The following is a 16754-nucleotide window of genomic DNA, read 5'->3' as shown; positions in this document are numbered from 1 at the left end:
TTTCTAGAGCACATTGTAAAGTGCAGTGTAGTTGTAATAATTACCCTTTGGTAATATTACCTTTGGTGAAGGACATTCAGATGTACATGTTCTTCACAGGAATATTTAATATTTCTATGGCTCAGTGGCAATGGCTTATTTACCAGATTTATTAGTGTTATTGGTCCAGTATTTCCTCTATGTTCTGTTTTCTTAGGAAAGGCCTTCACAGATTCAGAAAATGGTCTCAGCATTGACTACTTCAAGGTAAGTCAAAAGTAAATGTATTGGTCATGTTTTCTACCCTATTAAAGATGCCACCACCCACAATTTAATGTATTTCTAGTAATCATGATACTGATTTGTTTGGGTTTTTTTATTTTCTAGATATAAACAACTCTTTTTTCATGAAACAGTTAAAAAATTAATGAGTAGATAAAATTTCAAAGTATGACAGGTTTTTTGGCTTTTGAGAAATCCATATGTTTCAGAAATCATCTAAGTGCATTCATAATAGTTCATATGAAATGTCTCTTAAATCTGGTAAGGTAGATATACAGCAGATGATACTCACTACGTTGCACTTATTAGTAATGGCATCTCCTCTTTACTGTTAATGGTGACCAGATCCCCTCCTATTTGTCTACAAAAATCTCGAGCTTCGAGCCATGATTTCTTTTTAATATTTGATCTGCAAAAACACTACAGAGAAATTACTTTAAAACATATATGTTATAATAAAATAAAGAATCGTAGTCTCATTCACCCATAAATGAGGTTTCATATAAGCCAATTAAAAGTCCATAAGAGAAATAGCATTAACTGTTCTTAAAATTTTTGCACTAGAGTTGTCTAGGTAGTTAGCATAGTGGTGACAAACAAAGAGAAGGAATTCCTAGAAAGGAATTCATTTCCCTTTAACTTCTTTTACCTGGAGGAGGGTCCAGGCCACCTTCCAGATGAAGGGAAAGGAGAGTGGTTGTGGTGGAGAGGCAAGGTGGCCTGGGAGGAGGCTGAAGATACAGGCAAAAGAATGACCTCATGGTGGTTTACAACTCTCACTTTACATTTCCAATATGATGTCTAACATTTTGGTAGTGTAACAGAGAATAAGCACAAGTTTGACCAAAGCTAGAAATGATGATTTGGGAATAAAGGTGACCAAGGAAATAGCATTCCAGCTGAGTTGAAGAAATTAAAAAAATAACATAATAAAAAGAGGAGGGCTCATTAATTCAATAAAGTGATAAGAAATATTAACATCTCACACTTACTTTCTATTCTGCATGATCCCAAATCAATGTTTGCACAGTACCCTCATTTCTTGTTCAAAGTGCTTTTATATGCCTGCTCAGACATAACTGAGTGTACTTCAAATACGAGTTATCTGTAGCTTTGCATCATAAACTCATAAATGTCCTTCATAAACACTGGTTTAATTAACCTTTCATTTGGCTTCTTATGTGTTATTTTGGGGGGGTAACGTGCTTATCTTAGCAAGGTCCAGTCTTGGGCTTTGTGCTGCTTGTGGATACGCTTCACTGTTTCTCTAATTTGTTCCCTGAACTTTCACACAGCTTGGATAAATACGGGATCTTTGCACAACCTAGTGACCACAACTGATATAAAGAGCCATACTAAAGGCCAAGCTTTGCTGCTTCTGCTGTTTAATACAGCAGTTTGACATTGTTCTTAATTTTGCAAATATTAAGTTTTTTCTTGTTTCTTCTTTTTCCTCTTTTCTTTATGTCTTTCTAGGAACTTGATATTTATGTTCCTCTTCTTCCAATTCATTCAAACCCTGGGGCATAAATTTCCGCATTTTCTTTCCTGTGTCCTTCTCCCTCCCCTTGTGTCCAGTCCCTTCAACCTCATCTTTCTTCCTTAGTTTCTCCATTCTAATGGATAATTCCCTGAGATGTTGGGATGTTGGGGGGTGGGGGGTTGCTATATTCCAATCTTGGATATTGCAAAATGAAGATTTCACTTCTTTTTTGGTTTTGGTTAGGTTGTTTTGTTTTGTTGGGGTTTTTTTCCCCTTCCCCAAACCGAGCAGTTCAAAACCTTTCTTCTTTTTTTGACTATTTAGGCACTTACTTTAAAACAGGCATTACTATGGCTGTTGGATACCCAGCCTTCAGGGCACGTGGGGACCGTAGCGGTGGTTGGAACAGGTGGAGCGGTTGCGCTCTTTGCCCACTGCTTACAGATATATTTTTGCTTTGTCTCACAGTCAAGAACATCCCATAATCCAGCTGCAGTCCCAGTTCTCATGGCTACACAGCCTGGATTATTTCCTTTATGAGAAACAAAAAACACATTGGATCTTTTATACAGTCCGAATCGTTTAACTCTTACTTAAAATCTTTGGGTGGCAGCCAATTTCTTCTTGCCATACAACAACACTTGAATAGCAGAGTTATATTTTAGGTGTTTTTCACACAGTCAAAGAGTAGTATTATCTGTTTGAGGAGGTTATGATCAGTTTGGGATCCTGCTTTTTTATTATTATTTTATTTTTAATGTTCTGCATAATTAATTTCATGGGTAGAAAGTAAGGTTTGTTTTGTTTGGTTTTGTTTTTTTTTTTTACAGTGAAAACCTGTGTTTTCAAATGAGGACTTCATTCGTACTTGCATTAAGCCTGTTTTATATCAGGTAGCATAAACTCAGTCACTAACAATTTTCATGTAGATGGAAACAAAACCCTCAGTGCATACATAGGGCAGGCATGCAAACCGTGACAGAGATGTGATGAAGCTTATCCCGGGACATTTGCTGTAATTTTAGTATATTCTCTCAGAGGGAACCAGAGGTGCATACATCACACAAGATGCAGTAAAATGCACGCAATGGGCTTGCACAATGGCTTATTTGTGTCCTTTCTTCATTTCCTAAATATTCTTAGCGTTTTATTTGGTTTTCGATTCCTGTTGAGCACACACCTGATGTTTTCATGGACTTGTCTACCATGGTGCCAAGAATTGAATCCTGAAATGAATTGGTCGGCTCTAAGTCCATCATTTTATGTCAGTTGAAGACATATTTTTGGTCCTATGAGCATCACTTTACCTGCATCAAAGTCCACCTACCATTTTACTGATCATGCTCAGTTGCTTATTCTCCTGAAATCATCCTGTGTTTTCCCACAGGCACATCTTCACTATCAGAAATAATTTAGTATCATCAGCAAATCTTGTCACTTCACTATTTCACCTTTTCCAGATTGTCTGTAAATATGTTGAACAGCATGGGCTTTGACGTAGTTCATTATGGGACTCTGCTGGTGAGCACCCTTCCCCAGCGAAAAATAGCCCCCATTAAAAAAAAAAAAAAAAAAATAGACCTTCCATTCCCTGCCTTTTGATGAAAATTTTTATTCATGTAAGAGCTTTCCTCTGTCAGGTTAGATTAGCAGAAAGGGTTTTGGTAACTGAGATATACAAATAAAGGAAATCTCATTAGTGTGGTCTGCTTTTGGCTCCTGTGGGGAGCTTCAGGAGATCTGTGAGCATGACCTCCCTCTACACAAGCAATTTTATATATCTTTCCCCTATATTTTCTTTATTCTATTCTATATTAGAGATTCAGCTAATTTGCCAGTGACTCATTGGTCTGTATTTCCCCACATGGCCCTGGAACCATTTTAAGTGTTGGCACCAAATTTGCCTTTTTTTCACCTCTTAGTTATCAAGGCAGTTTTAGCAGGTGGTTACGCATTAAAGTGAACAGTTCACTTAAATGTAACCTTTACAGCTCTTGGACGCTTTTGCAACTGTGCTTAATTCTGACTTGCTATTCTTCACGTCATCTATTTCTACCATAATCTATTCTCCTGGTATTTCAGCTTGAAATAGACTCTCCAGTCATACCCTCACAAAGAAACTTTCCAGTGCGGAAAGCCTGTTTTCTTCCTCAGTGAACTCAGATGCAAGGAAAATAACTGATTCCAGAGCGATCTCCGAGTGCTCCCTTTATACTCTGATCATCTGCTGGCACCTTAGACTCCCTGGCAAGCTTTGTTCTCATGGCATTTACAGAAGTTTTATTGCTCTATGTCTTTTGCAATTTTTTTATTATTTTTATTTTATTTTACCTTTTAAAACCTCACTGAAGGTTTTTGAGAAAGTTTTCAGAGAAATTATCATTAGGAGGGATGCAGTATATCTTGTGGAGAGCAGATTCCCTCATGGCATTTTGAAATCTGATTTTCTGTGCTTCTGCACAGTTTGATCCTGTGAATGCAGCTTTCTTAGCATCAAAAGTAAAAAAAAAAGGAAAAAAAATTAAAAATTGTATTATCATTTTTGATACTGTGATTTTGTAATTCTAACCTAAAATCCTCATTACAGGTGCTCTATTCCAGACTGTTCTCCCAGGCTAACTTTACCACTAGAGGGATGAGTGTGGAATAGTCTCAGGAACTGCCTGTAACTCCTGTTTATCTCTTTGTGAAGATGAGCCGAAAGGTAAAACTTATGGGTAAATATCTCAGATGTCCTAATATAAAAGCGCAGTTCAGATTGTTCCCTTTGAAATTAAAAGATGGCGCTTGAGAACTGCTGGTTCTTGTAAAATGTACTGAAAGCTTAAAGCATAAAATTCAGAGGACATCATTGCCAATGCAAATCCGAATAGGGAGCAGGACCTCAGAGAGCGCCCACCATCCAGTGTCACGGCACCTACCAGGCATTGCTGCATCCCAGTGCGTGAAGGAGACGGCTTCACCGTTGGCCCACCTGAAAGTGCCTTGGTCCTCCACATCAGAGAGACCGAGCCAGAAATATTTCTCAGGCCTCAGCCCAACAAGGCTAGTCAAATAGGCTTGTTCATACCTGTAAAGGGGATGGTAATGACACGGGTGAAAACAAAATAATTTATCCAAATCCTACTTGTCTAATCCGATATGAATCCTTTTCTCCTTTGCTTTGCTTTGGACTGGGGGATAGGACCTTATGATGGGATTCTGACTCTGTATAAGTCAACAAACAGAAGTGAGACTTTTTTTGTTCAGCTGGATACTTTGTCTCTAACCTAGATAATTTGGTGGTTGACATTGTGTTAGAATTGAACAGTAGTTCCAGGAGTATTTTAGAATACACAACCTTTACTATTTAAAAGCCAAGGAAAAGTGATTATCATACCTGCTTTCAACTGTTGCTAAGTAACCTTTTTCTCCTTCACAAGTGGTGTTTGCTTCTGAAAATGTTGCTGAAACATGTCCAATAAAATAGCAGTAGGTCCCATATCTTCTCCAGCCCTGTAACATGATTTTAGGATTTCCATATAACTTTTAAATAATTGCGATATCATGTATTAAGTGAGCTATACCATTTCAAAATGAATAAAGCACAATAATCACTAATATTATGAATTAGAAACATTTTGTAGTGAAATTACAGATTCTTTCTAAACAGTTTCTGTAAATGGTTTACTGAAGTTTAAAGTAACAGGGAGAGACACCTCATAATAAATAATAAAAATAATTCTACATTTAAATAATTCAAATAATTCTAGATGATTCTTAGGCAAGGAACTATTTGATCTGGTAAATTAATGTTCTGTTCTTATATACCTACTTTTTTGCAACCTGCATCAATAATTTCCTTTTGTCCAGATATTTGTGATATAGGTTTTCTTTTACAAATGTAACCGGCTTTCTTCTCACAGACATAGTCTGCCCAATAGCCATACTGTGAGCCAGGAAAAAGAATGAAATAACAATGAGATTAAGGTGAATAATCTAAAGAAAATGAATAGATTTCTTTATAATGAAAACTATTCCCTTTCTTTCTCCTCCCATTTTGAAACAGAAATATTTTTTTTTCCTTATCCAATTGCCCTAGCTGATAACAAAAATAAATCTGCTCACATTCACTGAAATGGTAGACTGGGTTATGGCAGTACAGCTACAGCTCGTAGTGATCAGAGGGGGTGAGGGTGCAGGGACCTGGTCCCCAACCTGTTCGTGCCGTGCAGGGATGGGCAAATGAGCAGGCACAAGGGAGGTAGCAGGGATCCTCACATGCCACCGTTGCCACCAGAGCAGGAGAATGTACTCAAACTGCACTAAGAGACCTGTTTTATAGCCCAAATAATTTAATTGGTGACTTTCCGGTGATATTAAAAAGAAAAAATTACCAGTGATGCAGTAATGCTTTCATTTTATTTTTTCTTCTTTTTAATGAAAGGTCATATTTGAGTCTCATCCTTTGTCCCCATATCCCTTGTTCTGGCCCTGGACAGTTGCTGCTGTACTGGAGCACGTTATTCTTTTATTAAGAAGTTGGTTTCAATATTAAAGTCAGGTATGTTTTGAGTAAAGTTACCTGGCCCTTGATCAGTACACAATCTTCTGGCCTGTTGTTTGTGGTGGATGGCTCTCCCAGGTGCCATTTTGTGTACGTCACTGGCGTACCATCACTCCATTCAAAATACATTTGAACTTTATGATCATTCAGCCCAATCCATAGCTTGTCTGTTGGCTCTAAAACATGGAAACACAGAACTAGAACAGACCTCTTACAGCACTGCATCCTTTTCACAGCACCCTCAAGCTCTAGAAATATAATCCCTTTCATAAATTTATGAAACATAAAATTATTTAGTGTGTTGCATGATCATTTTATGAATTAATATTTTCACGTAGATATTAGAATAAAGACAGTATGCTTTGGAAAATGAGGTTGTAATGAAATCCCTGCACTGAATCAAAAAATTTTCCTTCTCTTCCTCGTAGCAGTGGGAGAAAAGTAAATTACCAGCCTAAAGCTAATACACCATGGTGATATGGTACAACTGCGTGAATAGTCAGGTTTTAGGTTCTGTTGCACTGGTCAGATTTTAAAATACTGTTTTTATCTAACTTGGATTGTGAAAGTTTTAAGCATCTTTCAACAAAATTTGAAAAGCAGAGAAACTCCCTAAGCACACTGTAAATACTCACTGTACCCAAGCCGAGACACCATAAAGCTGTGCTCCTCAAGGCTTCGGATGCTGGCCAGGTGACTCCCTTTCTTCTGACAAGAGGTCAAAGCTTCTTCCCATCCTTTGGTCTCCCTGAAAATCCTGTAACAGTGATCTACATACGGTACCCATCCATCTGGGCACGTAACAGGCACAATGTCACCTGGGAACAAATACCAGTGTTTTAGAGGAATTCAAATGCCATGCAAGGGACATGACACTGAAATATTTTCACTTATTCTGTTTAAAAGTTCTAAACTAAGAACTTTCTTTGGAAATTCTCATAATAAGGAAATGATGGATACAAACCATAGCAAACATAAATATGATTCTAAATCTGTCAATTTTTAGCTTGAAAAATGAAAGGGTTTAAATACAAATATTATTTAATACAAATTCTAAGGTTCCTATATAGTCAAATGTCTGTAACAAATGCACTAGTGTATTAATTTTAACAGCTTTTGTATAACTTAGTATTTATTTGTCATTTAAGAGAAATCAGAAATTATAATCTGCACCTAACATAGAATGCTTATGAATTTTTTAAAGATGAAGTATATTGGTAGTGTAAAAATCATCCAGACAGATTTACAACTAGACAAATACATAGGGAAACACCAACAGGGAAATTTTTATACACTTAAAATATCTTTTATCTTTGCAATGAGTCGATCTTTCTTCCTTTTAATTATTTTTACTAACATCCTTCTTCTGAAAAATAATTTTTTGTTTGTTCTCGCCTTTCATGCTCAGTAGTGTCTGTGTTAGTACTGGCTTATAGTTGGACTTGATGATCTTAAAGGTCAAATCCAACCTCAATGATTCTACAATTCAAAGGGGAGACCCGACTACCAAAACACGGACAGACAGGACAAGTTGGGTGTTCTTTGCTTTTACCCATTTCTTTCTGTGTGTTGTGGGACTGCAGATCAGCCTAGAAAGGGTGCAAGGGCTGTAAAAAACAAACCAGATCTACAGGAAATTGTTGCTATTTCTAATGAAATTCTCTTGCTCATCTTTGTCAATGTGAATGCCAATCAATTCAGATAAGAGCTTCTACTTTCAATTATCAACGTGTATCAACATACCTGAGGGAACCAAGGTGAAGTTTCTTTTCTTACAAACATAACCAAGTTTCTGATCACATTCCCAATTTTGCCATTTAGCTTTTGTTTCAGGATTCAAAACCGCACAGAGTTTTGGAGATTCTGGAGAGGGGCTTCCTTTGGGAAAGGCACAAGGTAAAAAGTGAACCTTTCTGGAAGAGAAACAGAGCTCTAAGCTCCAAAACACACAGCAGAAATCACTCCTGGCTGAAGTGACAGCCTCAGAGATCTCATCTTTCCCATCTACATCTCTGGTAGTGGGAATGTCTGTATGAAATGTAGTATCATTTAAGCAGATACGAACATGTAACCCACTCATAGTTTTGCTGCTAAAGAAGAGAAATGGAATACCTTATTTTTTGGGAAAGATAATATTGCTTTCAGACCTAAAATATTTTTGCAATACGTAGAAGTATCATCTGGCTTATATTGCTATAGAAAAAACTTTTTCTAAAGCTAAAGCAAGAAAAGCTGAAATACATGTTGCTTTGATGGCTTGATGCTAAAGTCCTACTTTTTCTCATGCCCATATCTCATGGCATATCTATCTGATAATGGAAATTAAAGTAGTATTTGAGGTATGTATATTTTTTTCTTCGGGAATACAGAATCAAACAAAGTCATAGCTACCTGGAGCCCAGTTTAAGTACCGGAATGGGCTGCCTCCAATCCACTCCCATCCACTCCTCAAGTCCAGTCTGTTAAGTCCAATCCACAGTGCAGAATCTGTACCTTCTGTTAACTCTGAGTAGTTAAGAGAAATGAGAAGAGAATGTAAATAACAAACAAAAAAACCCCCTCTCTTACTCTGTCACCTAACACAAAATGAGCACAGGTAAGATACCACAGAGCAAATTCAGAATGAAAGTGTTTCTGCACAATAACCTAAATTCTTTACAAGATTGGACTTAAAGTAGAAATATTGATAAGTAAGTATAAACAATAATATTAAAGTTCTTAGAGGTTAAATTCATCATAAAATAACAAGACACCTTCTTCCATACCATTCCTCTAGCAATACATAGGTAGGTAGAGCCTTGATTTGGCATCTATGAATAACTGATAGCTTTCAGTTTGGCAAATAAATGAAAAAAATAGATGTCAAACTGCATTTGACACAAAACACATCTTTCTTTTGGCACAAAGATATCTCTTTTCTCTTATTTTCAATTTCTTTTAAAAGTTGCTTTTGACCAAAAATGAAACTTTCATTTAATTTTCACACTTTTTTCCAATTTAAAAAAAAAAATCAATGAAGTTTTAATGTAAGATAACATTTTTAAATAGAAATTCAAGCTGTTACACCTGCAGGATGCTGGAATACTTTGAATTCTGATTAAACTTGGTAGTGATTTTGATATGAACTTGCAAATTCTAAAAGATTTTGTTTACTTACTCATGCATATTTAAGCCCATAGACATTAGCCAAAACCATACCAAATAGTCCTTAGGTGTGATGATGGACTGAATAGATCCTGCATCTAAGTCAGGGCTTGCTCTACATCCTTACCTTTAAGGTACATTTGCTCATGAATGTCTGCGATACTCAATAATTCTGCATTTTGTTGTTGACAACTCTTCCTGGCTTGGTGCCACGTGAGAGCCGATTCAGAGTTTATTTGGTAGTGGACATTTGTTAACAGATCTGTAGTCCAGGTGGTGTCTTTATCTGGTGGAGAAAATAACTATTTTTGGGTTGATAGTAACTCACAGAAAAAAAGAGTTGCAGGTTCTCATTAAGCATGACATTCTCGTTAAATGTCACCTGCACCGTTCTTTCACGAGCACTGAAAATGTTGTAAGTGGGATGGGGAAGGATGAAGTGAAGGCCTGAAAACTGACAGGAAGAGCTTGCAAATATTGCCTTAGGTTCCATGAAGATACATAATTCAGGAATTACTACAAGGGAAGTGATTGCATAGAAAAAGATATTGCACAGAATGCTGTGGCAGAAATCCTAGGTGAATCCTATAAAAAGATAAGCAACATGTCCTCCTTCTCCTTCTGGACAGCACTTGCCACTGATAGCTGTGAAAACCAGCTCTAGACCCGAATTCAGCATCAAAACAGTTCTTAGATAAATCCCCGCCTTGAAAAGAGCTTCTGGATGTGCATGGCACAGCCGCAGAGCCCGGGCACTGCAATGGTGCTGAGCTGCATTGCGCTCCTCTTCCGATTACCTTTGCGTCTGGTCTGTTGAAGATCTATACGTGCTCAATAAAATACAGCACAAAACTGAATCAGATATTCTATTATTCCCAAAAGTCAGTATGAAGTTGAATCAAAAGAAGGACTAAGAGCTGGGAGTGGCTTTCGAAAGCTTTGAAAATTATCCATTGACCCTACATTACATGTCTTTTGGGCTCAGTGTCCTAGGTATCTTTGTAGGGACCTGGAAAGCATATTTGACTATGAATTTGAAGCACACCAAAAGCACATAATGGGGCATTTTAATAATAAAAGATAAAATGTTGAACAGGAGCAATGGGGAGGAATATAGGGGAAAGCTGAGAAGTGTCAGGAGGCGTCTCCAACGCCTTGAATCCAAAGGTCCCCTGTCAAGCACAAGGCCATAAAGGGAGATGGAGGGCGAAGTGACCACAGAAATGGAGGACAGTTTGCAGAAAGTGACTGAAGTTGTTGAGAAGTGTCAGGGATAAGAGGCAGTTGTCAGAAGGGGCGGAAAGACTCCTTCCCAGGCAATATGAAGGGCTTAATAGCATGGATAAAAGGACACATTCTACTTAAGTAAAAAAATATTCACACGACAATTATGCAGCCTGAAACATTAACTTCACCATTAATCCCTACAGCACTCATGTCTGTGCCCACATCCATCACAACGGGGGTCCTCAGACAAGGGTTGTACCATGGTGACAGCACACATCCTGCCTGGGAAACAGTACGGAGCTCAAAGTTATCATGCTGCTCAGCACCACCAAAACAATTAGTGGGAACTGTATGCTATTTTATTCTTCAATCACGCTTTTCTCCACATCTTTATGTAACATATGTTATTTCCTTGTGTAGAATGCTGCAGGATGTGGCAACACATCATGTACTAAAATACATTCCTGTAAACAATGTGTTATTCTAACGATACGCATATTATAAAGATATATTCTGCTAGTGCTGGTTTGCCAATAACATGCTGAGGGGAACTGCATGGGAAGAGGTAACTTAACTTACCTTTTGATGGGCAAAATCCGTATCGCTGGTCTGTGTCATAGTCTGCAGTGGTTGCACACCAGAGCCAGCCGTCCGACCGGCCAGCGTCTGTGCACTCGGCGTACCATTGCTTATTGTACATGAAAGGGAATACACAGGGTGCCCCGAAAGCATTTCCTAGCAGTGTAAAGGTCTCTGAGAAGACAAAATGATAAAGATAGTATGGAAAATAATAAATGAATGTAAACTGTGAAAAATGTGACACCTATGTTAATGGCTGAATTGCATCTCAAAGTGCTTTCCATGTTACCTTTCCCATAACCATAACAAAATTCGTTTCAACACTTTTTTCAGACTTAAGCTGCTGACATATGTTTTAGAGTGGTGCTATTCTGATGTAAAGTAATATTTCATAGATGAGGTCCACAACTAGATTTTCGTTCTGACCAAGATGCTTTTACAAACTTAATAAGGCTCCAGAGCTCTACCCTAAGATATTACTATTTTAAACAATGTTAGGATTTGTATAAAATGTGCAAGAGGAGGAACTAATATTTAAAAGTCCTACTTCCTGAAAAAAGTAAACATCGGGTTAGACAATCCATCTCTGTTTTTATTTCAGTGACCATTTAAGTATCTCTCATACACTGCAGCAGCTCCCACATGCAAGGCTCAGAGTTTAATGCTTCAAATGTCCTGTGAGCTGGTTTTTAGAACATTCATTCTGGATGTGGAAAAGCCATTCAGAACAATCAGACTTCAGCTAATCACAAAGGGTAATTGCACTGGAAATTATAATTATTCCATGAGCATCCTCATCTGCTGAGTCACAAAAGCCACACTTCCTCCGACTGCACTGGTACTTCCAGCCCTTTCTCAGCTCACCCATATTGTGCTTCTTTCTTGAAGATGTAATTTCATTTCCATGTTGCTGTATAAGAAACTTATCAGTGTTTATATTCTCTGTTAACTATGTAGTGACACAGTATGATGAGCAATAGTGACTTTAGAGAATACTTTTAGTAATAGTATAAGAGTAAGTATGTATATATGTATATACTAATATATAATACATATTTAAAGAAGAAACTTATAATACTTGTAATGCTAATATACTGTAATACATATACTAAAATAGTGTGTATATTATGTTTTTATATATATATATATATAATATGTACATAATACAAACTTGGCCACAAATATGACATTAAATTCAAGATTAACTCCCTTAGTACACTGATTTTTTAAAACTCTGATGGTCACTGAAGAAATCAGAATAGTCAGAGCCAAAGATGCAAAACACTCTAATAGTCACAAAGAAATTAGTGCAATGGATCAAAGAATCAATTTTCTGTACCTTCATATCCACGGGAACATAAAACATCCATGTCCCCATAGATCTTCCACTTATTCTTTGCACTCAGCCCCTTCTTTAACAAAACATTATCATGTTCTTCGTAGCCAGGACTGAAAAACAAATCTTCTCCCTGGATTGCAAGGAGGCTTTCATTTCTGCATTCCCACCACTGGAGCTCACTTGTTTGGTTACATGGATACAGGGTGATCACAGCCTGATCCTCCTTCGACAGCACCCCCAGGCATAGGTTCAGTCTCACACTCATAAGCTGATGATCCGTGATCCACCTGAATTTTTGCGATTCATTGTCTTGATGACAAGTGGCAGTTCTAACTGGTTGTGCAATAGATGCCTGAAGACAGAGCTTGTTGACTGTATTATATATTAAAAATATTTCAGTGTCTGTAAAACAAAACAATGCATAGTAATGGTTAATAAAGAATATATGTATAATAGATATGCGACATGACTCTGCTTCCCATTCACGTGAACAAGGAGTCATTGCGTTCGTATCAGATTAAAGCATGAAGTTTTTGAACAGAGTCCAGTGCACAATGTTACTGATTAAAAAGCAATGAGGTAGACAATAGGGTATGTATTTCATTATTATATGTCACCATACTGTGGATTAGCGGCAGTCAGCAGCATCAGCAGAGCTGAGCACAGCTTGTTGGATTGATTTACATCAGTCGTGTGAATTCCCTCAACCACAGTGCTATTACCATTACCCTGTTTCCATCTATGCTCAGATGCGTGGCTTTGTAGGCTTCTGACCGCTACAAACTTTCCTCACCCTGCCAGATCTTAGAGGTCTCCTAGTGGGGTCACAGTCATCTTTGCTGAGCCATTTGTCTTCCCACTCCAAATCCACATTTCCTATTCTTTTCACTGTATAAAGGTGGGTGAACACCTCTGGGCCTCACAAGGGTTATGCTGGGCTCATTGGCCTTGCTGACCTACGAGACCTACAGTATCTGCTATGAGCCATGGCAATGCAAAACATGGAATGACATTGGGAAACCTGTCACAGTCTGAGAAAGCAGGATGGGGTAGCAGTGGCTTCTGACCACCACTTGGCAGTGTGGAAAGGCTGGTGGAAGTTAGAAGGACCACATGTACCAGGAACTGGGTCCCTAGCTCTCCAGGTAGCTTCTCTGATCATGTCTACAGTGTTGGTTCCAAGGTAAAGTAGAAGTAGCTGAGCTAATTTCAGTCTTACAGTGAGTTTATCAATAGTAGTGAGTCATGCCTATGAATTTGCTCTGCTGTTTTGTGGTGCACTTTGTGACCCACCTGGTTGTATTTCCGATTCATAAACAGTTTTGGTCCCCGATACATCTCTTGATCACTGGGCATCATAATTAATCAAAATGTATTTTAAAAGCTAAAGAAATCTCATTTAAAAACCTGCAAAAAGTTGAAATCAATTTAGTTGATAATTTACAGTACACTGGAAATAATTATTCTGGCCTGCAGTGATACCATGGGCAATTAAAAAATACACCACATGCTCTGAGGTGATCTGTAAGTTTTACTCAGGAGTTAGTTACAAAGCTAAAAGGATTTAGCCTTAAACATTCGGGTCTCCAGCAGCCATCTGTTTAACGCTTACAATAGAAGCACAGCTAAAGGGATGGCAGTAATGTGGTCACTGCAATTCTACAATAACTTTCCTAAACTTAATCCAACTTTATTTCACAAAAATTTTACTTCATCCACTTTATCAATGCCAGTGAATTCTCAAGTCTGTTTAAAACAGCAAATGAAAATAATCCTCTTTATAAGCACTAAGTCTCTCTGGATTGCACAGCCATCATCTGTGAACATCTTAATATCCTACAAATAAGTCCACATTTCACCACTCCTGAAGTTTTTCCTGCCTGATTTTGCTAACCATTGCCCAGACACCAACAGCTCAAAAATCAGAACGCAGAAGTAAAGAATAAAAGAAAAAAAAAAAAGTAGACATTTAAACGTATCTGGTGATTTTCTTAGGTCTGATCTTCTGGGTTTATTGAAATTATAATGACACTATATATGAATAAAGCCATTAAGAAGTCAGTCTTTGCTTCCTACTCTATTAATTTCTTTTTTCTGTTAGATCCTGCCCTTGCCTCTTGCCTGCCATTGAGGCTCCCCATCTATATGTCCCAAACTAATAATGTACTAATATTACATAATGGAGCAATAATAATAGGCACTGCCACAGAGCCATAAATCACCCAGAAATGCCAGAGGGCATTGAAGCACTTTCACAAACACCTTTATGGGAGGGAAGTGGGAAGCACTCACCCGCCAGCTGCAAAGTACTGTGAAGGAGAGATAGAACAAGCAAGAACCCGGAGAACATAACTGTAAATGCTGTTTTCTTTTCTTCCCTTCACCAAAAGCCGGATGATGAGAGTTGCTGGCAATAAAGTCCTGCTGAAGAAAGGAGAGTGACCAGTCCTCCTCAGTTTCAAAGGCTGGATGGTTGGATAGAAAGCTCTGAGTGGTAAATAAGGAAATATTCTGTCACATGCCACATTTCAAAAAAAACAAGACCACACAGCATAAATTTTGCCTTCAAAAAATAATGACTTCTCACTGAGGGCAAACCGTGCTGCCTTGGGAAAGCAGGTGATACACAGAAGGTTGTATCTCAATATTTTCCTGCTATCTCTCCTGAAGAGGCATCTGGGGAGCCCATGGGACCAAATCAACAGTGAAATACCAGAGGCAGAAATTCAGCCTCAGCTTTTAAATCTTACACCTTAATTACACAGTGAAAAAATACCACCAGGAAAATGTGTCAGTCTCATATATTCATGTGTGAGATGAGACAGGATTTAATTTTTAGAGGATTTAAGTGAAATTCACTCTGCAGGACACTATAAAAATTTCTTCCCTTCTAAATGAGATTGTCATTGTCCTATTGACCTTCATTTCTGCATAAATACCACTAGGACACTAGCACCCAAAGCTACCTCAAAAATGGCTCATGTTGACAACAATCCCCATTATTCTTGTGAAACAGGTGAATCTTGTCAGACAGCCATACCAAGAGCCAGCCACAATTTCAGGAAACGCCACATATCTCTTCTTACCCAGATTGCAGAGCAAGCGCTCAGGAGTTTGGTTTCCAAACGTACAGGTAGAAACCTGAAATAAACAGCACTCCTCTCCTGACCACTATAAACTCTCCCCACAACCACATAGAAGCCTGGCTTTATCACAGTAGATTTTTACCATGGAAATATTTTGTTTTGTTTAGAAAAACTGCTAAATGGAAAAAACAATCTGTGGTGTGAAAGAAAGAATTATTTGTAGTGTAGTAACATATTTGTTCAGCAACTGTACCATAAATGTGATAGCAAGGAAATTTGGCATCATCTCCTGTTTGTTTCCAAGATGATTGCATTTCCTAAGTACAGGATTTGTTCCTACTTGGCTGCTCAGCAGAAAAACAATGCAAGAAAGAGTTAGTTCCCTGAGAGTGTCTACAGGATTAAAATAAAAAGGAGAAATTGAATTGTGAAATAAGAAATCACAAGGAAATGCTAGGTACAGACATTAGGAAGTTCTGGGTAAAGTTAACTGAATTTTCTTTTTCAGATGATGACAAAATATACTAACAACAATGATAAAGTCAACAGCTTTTTCTAGAAAAGACATTTCTAGATGGTTTCAATTTTTTTTAAACATAAGTCTCTTAATCAGCTGCCAAAGACCTTGCCTAGAAAGAGCAAAAGTTTTCTTTGGCCTGAACTGATTTGTCTTAGACTGACAGCATTGTCTTACAGCACGTGGCCTAATTATATAAAAGATACATGGCCAGGGGGTTTAACAGCCTTGTTTCATTCTCGAACTCGTATGGCACGAGGCCAAGAGGAATTCCACTTTCTTGGTTGGACATTGTGCAATAACAAAGAAGCAAAAAGAGAACGGTCCCTTTTCTTCACCCTCCTCTGCTCCTCAAGCCACACCAGAGCCAGCTGCAGCCTGGCAGTAAAACAAACATCAGTTCATTAAGAAAATACAAGCACTTGATAGGAATCCCTTCAGCCAGGTTGCAGATTTTTAGGGCCAAAAATCTGAACAATTTGCACTGCGTTCTTGATACTCCAAACACACCTAGTGCACTTGCACCTTTCCTTGTATGGCCAGTACTGTGAATTATGGGGTGTTGTGCTGGT

The 16754-nt window shown here is 38.0% G+C and overlaps 1 protein-coding gene across 3 annotated transcripts in view; it reads right to left on the bottom strand.

Annotated features, from left to right (window-relative positions):
- Positions 1-15042, bottom strand: part of LOC129202281 (macrophage mannose receptor 1-like) — a 33750-nt gene extending 18708 nt beyond the window's left edge. The window contains exons 1-13 of one of the 3 annotated variants that reach the window (XM_054814758.1): positions 14872-15042; positions 12580-12981; positions 11241-11414; positions 9562-9720; positions 8682-8795; positions 8034-8168; positions 6926-7108; positions 6309-6466; positions 5559-5672; positions 5124-5239; positions 4666-4814; positions 2077-2276; positions 554-681 (exon numbers count right to left, since the gene is read on the bottom strand). In XM_054814758.1, coding sequence (XP_054670733.1) covers positions 554-681; positions 2077-2276; positions 4666-4814; positions 5124-5239; positions 5559-5672; positions 6309-6466; positions 6926-7108; positions 8034-8168; positions 8682-8795; positions 9562-9720; positions 11241-11414; positions 12580-12981; positions 14872-14929 — 2090 coding nt within the window. In that variant the 5' untranslated portion in view covers positions 14930-15042. Of the gene's footprint in view, positions 1-553; positions 682-2076; positions 2277-4665; positions 4815-5123; positions 5240-5558; positions 5673-6308; positions 6467-6925; positions 7109-8033; positions 8169-8681; positions 8796-9561; positions 9737-11240; positions 11415-12579; positions 12982-14871 lie in introns of those variants that run through there. The other 2 variants (XM_054814760.1, XM_054814761.1) reach the window with 2 other exon arrangements.
- Positions 15043-16754: the final 1712 nt, after the last annotated feature.

Source organism: Grus americana, chromosome 2, assembly GCF_028858705.1.
Source record: "Grus americana isolate bGruAme1 chromosome 2, bGruAme1.mat, whole genome shotgun sequence".
Taxonomy (NCBI): domain Eukaryota; kingdom Metazoa; phylum Chordata; class Aves; order Gruiformes; family Gruidae; genus Grus; species Grus americana.
Note: the sequence above shows the minus strand (reverse complement) of the source record. Positions and strands in the feature narration are given on the sequence as shown.